Source organism: Pieris brassicae, chromosome 10 (assembly GCF_905147105.1).
Source record: "Pieris brassicae chromosome 10, ilPieBrab1.1, whole genome shotgun sequence".
Classification (NCBI taxonomy): domain Eukaryota; kingdom Metazoa; phylum Arthropoda; class Insecta; order Lepidoptera; family Pieridae; genus Pieris; species Pieris brassicae.
Window position 1 is genome coordinate 16,849,748 of NC_059674.1, and position 15,304 is coordinate 16,865,051.

The 15,304-nt window shown below is 32.9% G+C and overlaps 1 protein-coding gene across 1 annotated transcript; it reads left to right on the forward strand.

The window, feature by feature from the left end:
• Positions 1-2,103: 2,103 nt before the first annotated feature.
• Positions 2,104-14,718, forward strand: LOC123715312 (nose resistant to fluoxetine protein 6-like). Its single transcript, XM_045670273.1, has 12 exons — positions 2,104-2,238; positions 5,397-5,536; positions 6,627-6,957; positions 7,357-7,471; positions 8,166-8,253; positions 8,802-8,968; positions 9,866-10,051; positions 11,210-11,383; positions 11,932-12,082; positions 12,230-12,416; positions 14,061-14,203; positions 14,544-14,718. The coding sequence occupies exons 1-12, from the start codon at positions 2,172-2,174 to the stop codon at positions 14,685-14,687; spliced, it is 1,893 nt and encodes a 630-aa protein (XP_045526229.1). The 5' UTR covers positions 2,104-2,171; the 3' UTR covers positions 14,688-14,718.
• The last annotated feature ends 586 nt before the right edge of the window (positions 14,719-15,304 follow it).

A 15,304-nucleotide genomic window follows, 5' to 3' on the forward strand; every position in this document is an offset into this window, starting at 1 on the left:
TGCTGAGTGTTTGTTACTGACTATTATTTCAAAGACTCGACATATTTTAAGTCATAATCTTTTCTTGAGTACTGTACTGACAAGTACAATCTACGGCGTCTTCCATGACGTCAAACCCCAATCGCGCAAATGAAATTATTCCGACCGCTTAGCATTTCACAATTTCTCGACTTTGTCCCCAGTCTAATTCCTTTTAGACTGGAGGATGAGCAGCACCTTCCTTCCTCCACATGCTTAACAGTTACAAACAGAAAAAAAAACGTATCTATTCCATCCAGATGCATCCAGTTTTCCCAGTTCTCCAATAAACTTTAAACTTAACAAAAGTTAATCTGCTCGCTAAGAAGTATTCTTGAGTTCATTGCTTCTAATTCTTCCTCCGTTCTGCATCTTTAATGAACTCATGATAAATTTAGAATTCTTTATAGCTGTGACAAAATTATACAGAAGCTACACACTCAAAATCAGTTTAGAGATGAAACAATATTATTAACGCAGAAAGGTTTTGAATCTACAAATGTATAAATATATATCGTTCTCGCTTACATTAGACTCTACAACGACTAACAAAAACCACGAATGGCGGAAAACTATATCAATATATATTAGAAATATTGGTTACAGACAACAATGTTTCGTTGGTCATCATAGTAATACATTTTAATAATCGCTTTTGTACATTAAATTTCAAAGTAAAGATGAAGAAGTATATATTATAGTTGACAATATCATATTTGCTTAAAATAAAAACATGAATATAAAAGAAAATTGTAAAAGAGTAGCGTGTCGCGGATGTGTCGTCTACTAATACTGGACAGAAATAACCTGTAAAAATAGAAAAGGTTTTTTTATAGTTGTGGGACAAATTGAGCAACTGATCGCCCGATCGATCTGACAGTTATTGGTTAAACGGATTAGGTTAGAGATGTAGCACTCCTACCTTCCCAGACTCTCTCTCTCTCTTAATATTTGACTCTGATTACATTCACTTTAGAGTTAAGAATCTTTATTATATGCAAACATAATTACAATTTAATTACTTGGGAAAAAGGTTCAGGGTTCAGACCCTATTCCCTGGATACATATTTACCTGCCTTAAAAAGTAATAACTGTTGGTGGATACGGTCGAAAACCTCGATTTTTTAAAATATATTTATAAAACATATGTTGAATATTATGAAAATACTCTAACCTAGTTAGTTAGTTGGCATAGTAGAGAAAACAGGCCAGCTACTAATATCAGCCAATAAGGAAGTGGACTTTTCAAATAAATATGAAGAAAACCTTCATATTTAAACTGAGGAAAAAAATTATTATAGTCTTAAATTATTCGGCGACGAATAAAAAATTAAATCCGATAGCAATAATCTCTTTAAATTTTTTGACGTTAATTCATTCGTTATAATGCCGAGTACACATCACTCATGAGAAGGTAACATACACATTGTGTTGTTTAGAAATTGTACTATATTACATTATCTTCTCTTCTTGTTTCCTTTTAATTACTCTTTTCTTTTCTTCTAGTTTTCTTTTAATTACTTTGGCTTTAGTTACTTAGTAGTATTTTTCAGTTTATTGTGTAATTGTTTTAAATAATATCTAAGTGTATTAAGTCTTTGAAGGTATATGTATGTTTTCAATTTAAATTCGACTGAAGTAAATAAAAAAGTTCAGTAGTAACCATGGTAACAAATACCGTACTTAATCTACGTTTTAGAATCATACCGAGTGTGGCCGTTAGTTAAATTGATGTTAAACCTAGATTACGAATTGGTGTTATCTAGGCAAAATTTATTATATCCTGAATGAGAAACGAGAAATGATATTTATAAATTAAATGCCTACAATTGTTTCTATACATAGCATAGACGGTAAATGTAATATCCAGATAGATAATGGATAACGAGTGATATATGTATTGTATCAATAAGTAGGAGCTTAATGAGAAGAAATATCAATAATTTCAATAATGAATATAATGTATTAAGTAATACGTATAATTCGTTCACCTTCATTAAACAGTGTGTACCTGGTATGCTTCATCGGAGTTCATAGGATGCGTTGCGTATAAAATCATAAGGACACAAAATGCTTTGCGTTTAGCGAATGGGTTTCCTTTAGAGTAACAGCGACCAGCGGTTATAGTATACGTGCATTATTCTAGTGACAACATGTTACATGTGTTTATTTTGTTTATGTTTTTTGGGCGGAGTGCGTGCGTGATATATAGCTTAAATGGTGAGTTCTACTAGTACATGTACGTATGACATTGCAAAGATGTTCAATGTTCAAAATTTTAGTTTAATTGTTTCATTTTAATTGCTGTTATGGCTACAAAAATCGAATAAAATAATATTATAAACACACGCACAACAATTTTTAAGAAATAATTTTTCGTATAATATTGGTACTAAGTATAATTTTATGATGCACCAAACCAAAAAGGGAGATTTGGAGATCTCTACCTTTACCTTTAAAATAACGCAAAAACATCTGTAAACTGGCATGCGTAAGAAAATAAAGTTAGTTAAGTATTAAAATGTTTAATAATTTGGTAGTTATCTGAAAAGTTTTCAAGAGTTTTGATATTTTAAAATGTATGGTGCTTCATGTGCAAAAACCTCCCTCGCACTGCAGTTTGTTTAATTAAAGGCAGCTAAAAATTATCTGCAACTTGAAGACCACTGGCGAAAGTCCGTTTTGAAAAGACTTGACATAGAATTCCTTGTCTCACAATCAGTACAATGATGTTTAGGAAACGTTAAAAAAAATTACCGTACAAAGTTAATGTTTGTTTATAAATCGTAGAGCAGAACCTACATCAACAGCCTAAATAGTAACCATGCTGCCCGAATTCTATTAAATTATAAAATAATAGTAAATAACGTATCTATTCATGACAAATAGGGTGTGATAAAATTCATATATCCCACACTAGGAAGTCCCTGTGTTGTGGGTAACTAAATAATAATTAGGTACATGCTTAAAACAGTTTTTGAGAAAAAGTAGTTTTAGAGTTACAACTAATCGAACACAAGTCTTAAATTACATTAAGTAATCGTGAATCTGTGCTTGTGTGAATGGGTATACTCATATATTTGAGAGTGTAGGTGAGAGATAAGCGTGGGCCGTGTCTGTGTTAGTGTTTAAATCCTCGGAGTCACGCCAAGATTGCTTTGCTAATTGTACATAAATACATATGTATTGTATACAATTTTTACAAATTACAAAATTATATTAAAGTCGGGAATGTTCTTTAATTTATTATTTTATTCTTTTAATCTTGACGTCATGTGAAGATTAAGTTTTTGCTTGTTTCAAGTTTAAACAAAAAGAGAAAAAATAATGTTGAGAAAAAAAATATTATCGAAGTAAGTATTTTACATAAATTAGTTTTAATATTTATAATACTAAGTAAGTCGTAAGGCCAATATCACGGATCAGATGTGAAGCACTCCCAAACCCTTTTCGGCGTTTTTAATTATTTGAAAAAAAAAATATTGTTTAGGCGATAGTTGACTTAGCGCATCTTTATGTTGGAAATACTCAACCATAGACGATAAACATTACTAAGGTGTCAATCGATATGGATTTGATAATTGATCCCATAGGGGAAATTGTGTTTGTAATCTGGAGGATAGTTTTCAAAGAACCTTCGCCGTTGCTATTTAGTCTCGTTTTTGGCAAAATTAGCCAACATTACCTACTTATAAAAATGTTTGGTTTTTAACTCCTAATGAATTTGTGATATTTGTTTTAAAATAAGTGTTGTTTGCCATAGTCATTTTGAATGATGATTTGCTATTTTAAAAGAGTACCGAGAGTTTTTACACCGGCTTTTTCTCTCGGCCTACACCCTGTCTTTGCCGATGAGTAGGGATGTCTACGGATTCAAATTTAATGACGAGGAATAAGTGACACCCGTATCTTATAATTCATAATAAACATATATCTTTTTATTTGAGTTTTATGCCAACTTATTAATTACTTTGTCTTACATTACAATTAATTTCTATAATGTTATTATTTAATTTTTATTTATTTATTCTAAAACCCTAGTTTATAAATTATATAATATATAACACGTTTAACGTATACGTCTATGGTGACGGTTGTTTACTTTTTAAAACTACGTGACTAGATATTTGGTGACACAAAAAATAGACGGTAATATTCGCACATAGACAAGTCTTGCCAAGGTTACACTTTTGTGGCCTTATTCTTTGAGGAAAATAAAACAAAATGAATTTGGAATGCTTTCTGTAGAATACAAAGTATCTACTTTATAAACTGAGGGAAGTGGACGGTCTGCAAGATATCGCCTTAAAAGAACGTCCCTTGTAATTAATCTTGTCATTGTACAAGCTTATGCAACGAAGTATAACAATTAACACTTATAGTAAACTCTAATGTAATAAAATGCCGTTTTGTTATCAGATATTTATAAGAATAGTTTTTAACATTATATCCGATATGCTTCACTAGAATAAAGCAACTCTTAGTATTGGCCAGCTTTCTTTATCTATGTCTTAATTCCTCTTGTATCAGGCAAGCAGGTGAACAAACTTCTGTGCCTGGACGCTACGTCACACCGACGCTTTTTGAGTCTGACGCTTAACATTTCCTTATGATGTTTTCCTTCCCCCTACCTACGTGTGTTAGATTGCATAATAATAAAAATCCATTGGAGTACCTGTAATGCGAAATTACGACCTCAGGGTTGAGTTCAATGTAACAACTGGGCCAACACTGCTCTCAAACAGTTTTAACTTACTTCAACATAAACATAAATTCAAAGTTTTTTGTTTTATCTAGCTATAAAGTTATGAACTACGTCATCAACCCGGTTAAATAAGAGATCTTTACCTATGTTATAAGACATTATATAACAAGAATTTACAGATTTAATTGTATATGATACGTGTCTGAATTTGGGCTGGTACTTTGAATAGTTACAATAGAAAAAATGGAAATTACATTCTAAAATGTTCATAGAAATCTCCAATTTGATATGTAAAGATCTAATATAACGAACGTGGGAATCATACCAGAGATAAAACTTTCCGTTTACCGTAGACCTGCAAAAGAAGATATTTTGAGATATTTATTTGTTTCTTTATATAACTCCTCAATTGCGGGCTACTGGATTGCGATGAAGTTGTATGGATCTGCGCGCATTCTTATGTATTTTCTTTCTATAATATATTCTCATAAGTATCTAATTAGCCTCTTGAAAATGCCTTGAAATCACAGAGATGTCTCAGCAGGATGAATGTAATGATTATTCTTAAAATGTCTGTAGGTTATGGCTTTGTGATTTTACGGTTTTGTAAAGATACCTTTGAGAATCAATCATACTGGCTAGCAAGATTCTAATGAGCAAAAACTATTTTCAGAAACTGATTACTTCAAAATGCCACCGTTGTATGAGATGGATGATTATGACGCCTGCATGACAGAAGCAGAGGGCACCTACTGTATCGCGGACTTCGATCTATTCTCCAGATCTCGGTCTCCTCTGATGCATTTAATTCAGGTAAAATTTAATAAATTATCACTGACTTGAAATTTAAATCGTCTCGATATTATCGCCATTTTACCGTTACTATGAGGACTCGAAAACTTCATTGAAAATTAGATGTTATTTAACTAATAAAAGGAAAATATATGATTACATAAATACAGAAGTAATAGTCCGGAGAAGAGCAGTGTTGTTGCATTCAGCATGCGACTCTCATCCCTGAGGTCGTAGGTTCGAGCCCCCTGTGCACCAATGGATTTTCTTTCTATGTGCGTATTTAACATGCGCTCAAACGGTGAAGGAAAACATTGTAAGGAAACCGGCTTGCCTTAGACCCAAAAAGACTACGGCGTGCGTCATGCACAGAAGGGTGATCACCTACTTGCCTATTACGAGTAGGTTGACAAATGATGATGAGAGATGAGACCTAAAAATGTTGTAGCGTCGTTGATTTATTTTATTTTAATAGTCCGGAGAATCAATATTATTGAGGTAGGGGCATTAAAAAGAGCATGCGTTTGAAAAATTATACTTCAAAGACAAAAGCGTGAAATGAAAGGTCGGAAGTCATCAATAATCGACTAGAAACCGTGCTAACAGCGTAATACTGAGATATTTTATCGGATCTTCGGTAATGATTAAATAACACGTCTTTAGTATAAAATATATCAAGTGTAAAACTCGTTGTAAATCATTGTAACTTGTTTAAATGACATGCAGTTAACGGTAAATAGTTATTTACTCCATAGACAATTAACTTGTATTAAAATAATTATAAATAATGATATTAATACGAATGCTACGTCAAGGTGTCTAGGTCAAAATAAATTTATGGTAATAGTTCAATTATTTTTTATGAATATACTTCTTTAGTTAGGCAAAAATAACATTAATAAGTTCAACAATTTATAATGCATGTTGATTAATTAACCGAAATGACAACGGGGTCCCTTTGTACACCACGGACCGCTGATAAGTTATGAACCTGACTTTAAAGATTCATACCATACTAACTTGTTTCGAAAAGTTTCTGCTAGGTATTTTTGCTTGGTTTTCGAAAAGGCCATCGTGGCTGAACAAAAACTCACGATTCAAAAAATTTCAGCAATATTCAGCGCACACAAAGAAGCATTACAATCACACACAAATACATAGAGGTGTGTGCGTTACAAGGACGTGTAAAGACCATATAGAACATTTTAATAAGACTGTGGACCTGAACGCAACCCTTGGCGCATGCCTAAACGAAACAATATGGAAAAACTATGGGATTGAAGCCAAATTGTCAACATTACAGTATTGTAAAAGGAAAGATGATAAGAAAGTAATTGGCTATGGCACTTTCGCTATTATTAGCGTTTACGGTCTAGTATTACTATTGAATATGATTGGCACGTTCTATGAAACAATTATATCTAAAGATGAAAACAGAACAGGTAATGCTACTGATAAATATAATAAATCTCAAATAGTAGTAATAGTATGTTTGATAAATGTAACACTAGGAACGCGTGTCTATGTCCATTACGCTCTCCAGGGGCCGTTAATGATGATAATCTCAATATGTTTATATGTCTCAGCATATTTTATTATAATATTTACCAACACTTTCTGTAGATTTATTATCTATTAATGGACATCGTCCTCGGCGACGTCGAGTGAATTGGGAATTGGAGATTTGCAAGTAGCAAATTTCGAATAATATTACCAAATAACAGTACTAAATAGAGACACATATAAATCGTTTTTCTTAAAAATTTTGTGAAGGAACAAATGATATAAAACGCTTATTTAAGATTCTGTAGAGGGATAACACATTAATATATACATTTCAGGAAACAAATATTTACAAGCGTTCTCCTTAAAAAGAAATTGGAAAAGAATGATTGCGCCGAGCGGAAAGGGTTCAGATGAAAGATTGAACAAGCTAAAAGCAATCAATGGTTTGAGGTAATACGAATAATTCACCACATGGCTTCAGATTCATCAGTTGCTTTGATTATTGAGAAGCTTAGACAAGTAGGTGATCAGCCTTCTGTGCCAGGTATTGTGGATTATTGGGGTAAGACATGCTGATAATTTACCCCACGTTGAATTATCACTAAATAGATTCAAAGCTCTCGTTAAGCGTAAATACATCTTTTTATAAATATGACAAATAATTAAATGATAGGATCAATCCTTGGGAATGATTTGCTCCAGTTGAAACAATTTGTATGACTCAAAACTTGGCGATTAAAAAGAGTGGCGGAAAATTTCTTACCAGTTCTTCTTGCCTGCTCTATGCCCTTGACTTGCTGAGCCTGTAGTGAATGTAAATTTAGAATTAATTTCACTTCTTTTCTGACGTTGATAAGTGTATTTGTTTACCCAAATGAATAAAGGTGTTTTGACTTTGATGTTAACGTTCGCAATACGAGCATGTGATTGCGGACTTGGAATGAAAACTCCTTAAGCTCCTTAACTCCTATTCTTTAACATTTATATAGAAAACCATAGAATTTATATAAACGATTAAACCAATACTTTAAAAGTTAAACTTTTAATTTTAAATCAATTAAGTCATTGAAAAGCTTTCAACCCTTAAGATTAGAAAATCCTATATAGCAGTAATTCAAATAGACACCTTTTGTTTTTTTTTCAGATCTATGACGATGGTGTGCGTCATTTTCTCACACACTGCTCTCACTTTGGCATTTACGTATATTGAAAATCCTCTTTACTTTGAAAAGGTAAATTTATTTATCATAACGCAAAATATTTCCGGGTCTGACGGTGTCAATTGTATTTAAATTGTGATTAAAAAATACATGTATTTTAAAAATACCAACTACTTATCAACTGAAAATGTTATGTTCACTTGGCTCTATATACTCTTCTCCTCCAGCAATGTGTGATTCCATTCTGCGTATATTTTTTTCTTATAAATATAGTCATTTGTAGACTCGGCACTAGCTTGAAAAACGTGAGCAATAGTTTTCTTATGATTACCGATAATCAAAATATAACTCGTAAATTGTAGTAATTTTATCAAAGGCACCAGTAGAAGTAGGTACAGACGACGGGAGCATAAAGCAAGAAAAACATCAACCTGTTCTTGATTGTACAATCAATAATACATGCCAACTAACTTATATTAAAATAATTTTTGACAAATTGGTTATAAAATATATTTCCTACGTTATCTAAAGGAGAAAGGTTGAGGCAAGTAGCGACGACCTTGAAGGTAATTTTACATTCAAACCCCGAAAGTTTAAAATTAAATTGTTCCGTTTTTCAGGCCTATGACGATCCACTTAAGCAGCTCCTCTTCAATGGTACATTGGTAACAATGACCTTCTTTGTTATGTCTGCTTTTCTACTCGTGTACAATTTCTTAATCCACGCCGAGAACCATGAGATTACATGGATCGATTTTCCCAAAGGAGTTTTATTACGATGGATCAGGTATATATGAAGATTAATTATAAGTTTACTATTCTTGTCTTTGTCTATATAAGTATTCAATTGAATAAAATTATTCGTCTATTACCAAGTAACTTGAAATGTGAACTTATTTAAAGAAGCTTTATTGCACATATAATAAAAAATATAATACAAGCCAAAGATACTTAGTGACAGGCTTGGTACCCCTACTTACGGCGGCCGAACTAGTATATAAATCGTTACGGCGCAAATTATTGTCTAATACATTTTTGTATTTCCTGGCAATTATTATTGACTAAATACCTAAAGATCTATTTTGTGTCATAAAATGTTTACAAGGCTATAATATGCTAGTACCAAATTCATAAAGCATTAAACGAAATTCATGAAGCATTTTGTAACGTACCTAATTTGTATAAATAAATTTAAAAAAAACGGATTCATAAATGGTATTTTTGTTTTTAAACTATACTAGTAGATAAATTAACATATATTAATATATAGATTGTAGTTGAGGGCTATGCGAATTTTTTTATAGAATAGAAAGAATATATAAGAATAATCAACATCATTAAAAAAAATCGAGAATGTTTTTTGTTATTGACATGCGCCTGCTAATAAATTGTCGCAAATTTATTGTTCATTTCATATAACTTTCACATGCGTATTATTTCTTTATTGTAATATTATTAAAAATACTACTTCTTTAGTGTATACATTTTAAAATATTTACATTTATGGCTGTAAACATTTATTTTGAATGACTATTTTGAATTTATCCAAACCGAATACATTAAAATTAATTGTTGTCAAAATCCGCAAAACTTATTGAAAAAGTTTATATGTAAAAATTTAAACGAACTTAACTTTCATTTCGTTTTAATGCTGATGCATAAGTGTACCGTTGCATCATTTCAGATTGACACCTACATACGCTCTTCTCATCGGGACTATTGGTTTTATCGTACCTTATTTCGGAGACGGTCCCTTATGGCAGCTTACTGTGACCAGTGAAGCCGATGCCTGTCGCAATAAATGGTGGACAAACATACTTTACATAAACAATTACATGTATAGCGACAGCAATTGTATGCCACAATCTTGGTGAGTTACTCAGCAACAATTACATGTATAGCGACAGCAATTGTATGCCACAATCTTGGTGAGTTACTCAGCAACAATTACATGTATAGCGACAGCAATTGTATGCCACAATCTTGGTGAGTTACTCAGCAACAATTACATGTATAGCGACAGCAATTGTATGCCACAATCTGGGTGAGTTACTCAGCAACAATTACATGTATAGCGACAGCAATTGTATGCCACAATCTTGGTGAGTTACTCAGCAACAATTACATGTATAGCGACAGCAATTGTATGCCACAATCTTGGTGAGTTACTCAGCAACAATTACATGTATAGCGACAGCAATTGTATGCCACAATCTTGGTGAGTTACTCAGCAACAATTACATGTATAGCGACAGCAATTGTATGCCACAATCTTGGTGAGTTACTCAGCAACAATTACATGTATAGCGACAGCAATTGTATGCCACAATCTTGGTGAGTTATTTAACATTCATGAGGAAAGGAATAGTCCAAACACAGAAAATTGTCAAAGTCAAAAATAATTTATTCATATAGGTAACACAATGTACACTTATGAATACTTTATATTTACTGCCAGTTCTCAAATCAAGGGCGTAGAACGAAAGAGAAGAACTGGCAATAAACTCTCCGCCACTCTTTTTAATCGCCAACTTCTTTTGTATTACACAATGTTTGGAAGGAGCTGCAACCATTACACCATGTTCCACGTGACATCTTAAGTAATAAATAATAATAAAATTAATTAAACACAAAGATTTGTCTCGGATTGTCAAAGATCCTCTATCAGCAGGAGGCATGGTGAAATATTAGCACGCACTTACATTCTCGTGGGAACAACACGCAAATACATAGTCGAAATAACTAATACCACTGCATACACGAATTCAAGTACTGACTCGAAACCGTCATCATTAGAAGAAGGAATCGTCGATATTTTAGTCTACACTTGTCACTTTCTGCCTAGTGTCTGTTATCTTAATCTGGTCTATCCTTCTGATTTGTGTTCATCTTTTCCTTTTATACTTGCTAAAAGCAATTAATAAAGATTATACCGACGTTTTGTATAAATTTATAAAGTATTTAAAATTAATAAAATATTTAAAATTAATAAATAATTTTTTTTTTTAATGAAATCATACATATCTAGGTATCTAGCTGCCGACACGCAGCTGTTCTGTTTTAGTCTTCTCGTGCTGGTAATAGCCCGGACACCTCGCTCTCGAACGATAGCAATATGGCTGATGTTCATCATGTCTATGGTCATCACAGCATCGATCACATACTACCAGAAACTAGATGCTACTGTCATGCAGACGCCGGAGTAAGTATAAAACACAGACGCAGTAACGTAATCGTTATATTGTTAATGCAATTATAAGCTGTCCAACATACTGCTGACAATTTAAGGATTTTGATGGATTACAATCATCATACATATATGGGAAGCGTAATTCGGTCCCCAATTGATGCAAAGTATGTACAATTAGGACTAACCACAGATTATTACATATGTCCCTAGTATCCCGACGTGATGGTATAAATGTTTGGCATATATTAACAAGTGAGACATAATTGTTATACATGATTGATTCCCTCATCAGTTACGGATGCTTCTGATGTGCATTGGCACTACGTAACTTTTATTACCGTCCCAACGCTTATCTATGCACATTGTATGATAACGCTGGTGTCACAAGCGCTGATCTGGCGGTACCAAAACGTAACATAGTATATCGGGTTTGGAATCGCCATCACTATTGATTTCAAAATACGGGTGATTAATACCTCACCTCAGTGGGTAATCCATTACGTTATACATCCAAATGTCCGTAAATGGTTTTTAGAAGTAAATAAGGTTATCTTTTACAGATCATATCGTAAGCTATACAGCACGAATCCGACATTCAAAGCTGTATACATACCAGGGCACACAAACATGTCATCATATGTACTAGGTTTCATCGCCGCCATACTCACTTATAAATGGCAGAACGAGAAAAAAGATTTCTCCAAATACAGGGTAATTCTCATTATTGACTAATTATATTATTTAACTAAAACTAAAAATTTAGCTTAGCTTGTGCTTTTTATTATCTATTTATTAATTTTTAATTATTATTATTATTACTTTGTATGTTTAATTTTTGTCGTATAATTATTTTTTCAGAGCTACCTCTGGGCTTTCTGGCTTTTATTTCCAAGTGGTGTTGTTATCATTCTATCCGGTGGACTTTTCTACATTGACGGTCTGGAGCCCTCCCAACTGTTCAAAACTATATACGCTACTTTTTACAAAATCGTCTTCCAAACCCTTGTGACTATATTCATGGTAGGATGTTTCTTTAAATACGACAGTAAGTATTATAAAGTAAAAGGTACTCCTTAAAATTTATATTATGTTAACTGCCTGCTGTGTAGCTTAAAAGGAATTCCTAAATTTAGGAAGGGTCAAATACCTACTCAAAGAGCCTAAAAGTTATGGGCATCCACACTACACTGGAGTCATATATACATATATCACCCTAAATTACATATGACATATTGCATTGACAAAAGAGAATTATTAATTAAGCAACGTAATAATAATATATCTTGATTCTAATACTAACATCCTTAAAAAATATTATATCAACAAATCAAATGTGTGCGTATTCTAGTTAGTGTACACACGTAAGAAGTTAAACTTCTTTAAGAAAAATGATCTACTATATGCATTACAGAAATTGGTTAAATAAAGTTAAATAAGATAAAGTTTAACCAAAGGCTTTTATTATTTCATTAATTGTAATAGAATTATTGCTATCGTTATTGTTATTATATACTTTTGTTATTAATGGCTTCGAATCTCTTCGAATCAACCGTGGTAGGGACAAGAAAAAGATGGCGCGTAACGGAAAATGTGACGCGTAAACGCGTTTTACAACGCCGATAAAGAAGTTTCATTTCAATAACTAAAACATATTATAAAAAGGAGTATAGGCAAGGTTCCGAAGATACTGGCAGTTTACCACTTTGAATAGCTAGACTAATTCTTTGTCCAAGGTAGCTGCCAGCTCTTCGGTCTCCTGTGATGTCGACTTACCTTTTCGCTATTTCCGTCCTTAAAGAGCCTTATAGAACCCCACGGGCCAGGGGCCACGGCCCATGACACCGAATGGGACAAAATCATATCCTCCCTCCAGGATATGATTTTATCCCATTCGGTCTGGCCTGGACCCCTCTGTATTTGCATGCTTTAGCTTTTTAACCGCACTAACTCTGTTGTTGGTTCCATGCAGATGTGAAAGGTCTTATAATAATTAATTATAAGTTATGTTAGATTTTCTTCAAATTGCTTGCGAAAGTGAATTTTATTCGTTGATTTAGTTGGATTTAGTTTTCTATTCAATGATTGAATTAAATCTACCCCGCAACAAGAACTATAAAGAAATTAATTGTAATTCGTTTATTGACTTTTTGTCATAGTTTTAGATACGTAGTTTAGTTTTGATTGATATTTTGTCAAGTTGAATCTTTGGTTGAACATTTTCCTATGTGTATTGTCAGTATTCCGTCAGCTGTATTTACATATTTTAATTCCGCACGACTGGATTTCCTAGACAAATTTAATACAATAGAAGTAATTTAATATGTGGTACTGTTTTTACGTTATCCCGAATTATGCATTTAACTGTGGATTTCTCAATTGCGTCGAAAGATTGACAAGCTTAGAATAAAAACAATACTCAATCTAGCGCCATCACATATAAAACCGTCAATAACTCCATTGTTTGGTAAAAGTACGCATGTGACCGCTTCATTCATATCAATGTATATCGATAGCGAAGTTTTATCACGTATTTGTGACTAAGCTTTTACGACTCCATCTTCAACTTTATTGACAAAGGGAACAAGCAAATGCCTAACCAGCCTAGTCTATTGCGTGGTCGTATTTCCTTGGAAATCTTTCAGTGGCCATTCACCATGATGGTTTTATCACATATTATGTTAATTTTCAGATGTGTACCGTGTTGTTTGTGAATGGCGTGGATTTACATGGATGGGAAGGATTTCATACAGCGCCTTTCTTGTACACACCTTGTTCCAGCGATGTCTGCTGGGAATACAGATGAGGCCTATGTACGTCTCCGACTTTTATGTGGTATGTTATAATGTTGTAATGAGTTAAATTTTTAAGAAGTATCGTAGTAAAGACATCTACCCCAAATTTGAACGTGCTGCACCAATATTTTTATTCTTTAATTGCGCCTTTAACTGTCTGCAGATCCACGAAAGGCTATATCTATGGAAGTATTATAATTTAGCGCGATGTGGTCATGATATATCTATTTGTCACACAATTGATTGATAAAGAACGTAAAACGGAAAACGAAAGAAGAGGTTTTTTTAATCCCAATTTAATAGTTCCATTTTACCTCTACATTTAAAAAAAAAAGAAAGATTTATGTTTCCTAAAATTGATGTTATTGTTTTAATTATAGTCGGTGTTGCTACATTCATCAATTTTCACATCGTACCTACTCGGAGTGTCACTTTACCTATTCGTCGAGTCTCCAGTGTCAGGACTTGTCAAGGCCGTACTAACCCCAACTAGACGGAAGACTGAACAAGAGAATAATAAGTAATTTATTGATGTATTTATTTATATTACATGTTTAATAGATTGTTGCATTTTTTATCGGTAACCATCCTATTATGCTTTACTCTCTTTGCTTCGTAGACCGGAGCTGACGAACCTTAACACAGAGATATCTTCCAATATTTTAACAATCACTGAATTATATACAGAAAATAAACCAAATATCAAACAAATTACTTTTTTAGTTATGTTTTTAAGATTACATATATTATGTACCCCTTAAAAGTACCAATATTATGATGATCACAATTTAAGTGATATTTAACCTTTTTACTTTATGAGTCCAACGCCCATGGGCACTCACGCTACCAGATTCGCGAGTGGCGTTTCAGATTTCAGATATATTTGTCGGTAGTATCGCGAAAAAATTGTTTTCTGACGTTATCTAAATCTAATCCAATTTAACCCCATAAAGTCACAAGTTCCGTGTTTTCCGCTAAAAAGCACCCTTTGTTGCTACTCCTCTCTTCAAGGCCAGATCCAGTATCCAGATCCTATCGGAATACTGGATGTGACTTTAATGACTGACTAAATATGTTGCTATAATATCATATCATATTGACATTCAGTTCAACGTAGAACCATTCGAAATGTCGACGACCA

Excerpts from the sequence above, each read along its gene's own strand:
- LOC123715312 (XM_045670273.1), top strand. The coding sequence starts at position 2,172 with ATGTTACATGTGTTTATTTTGTTTATGTTTTTTGGGCGGAGTGCGTGC. Across the intron at positions 8,969-9,865 it reads GTTTTATTACGATGGATCAG|ATTGACACCTACATACGCTC; the intron begins GTATATATGAAG and ends GCATCATTTCAG. Across the intron at positions 12,417-14,060 it reads ATGTTTCTTTAAATACGACA|ATGTGTACCGTGTTGTTTGT; the intron begins GTAAGTATTATA and ends GTTAATTTTCAG.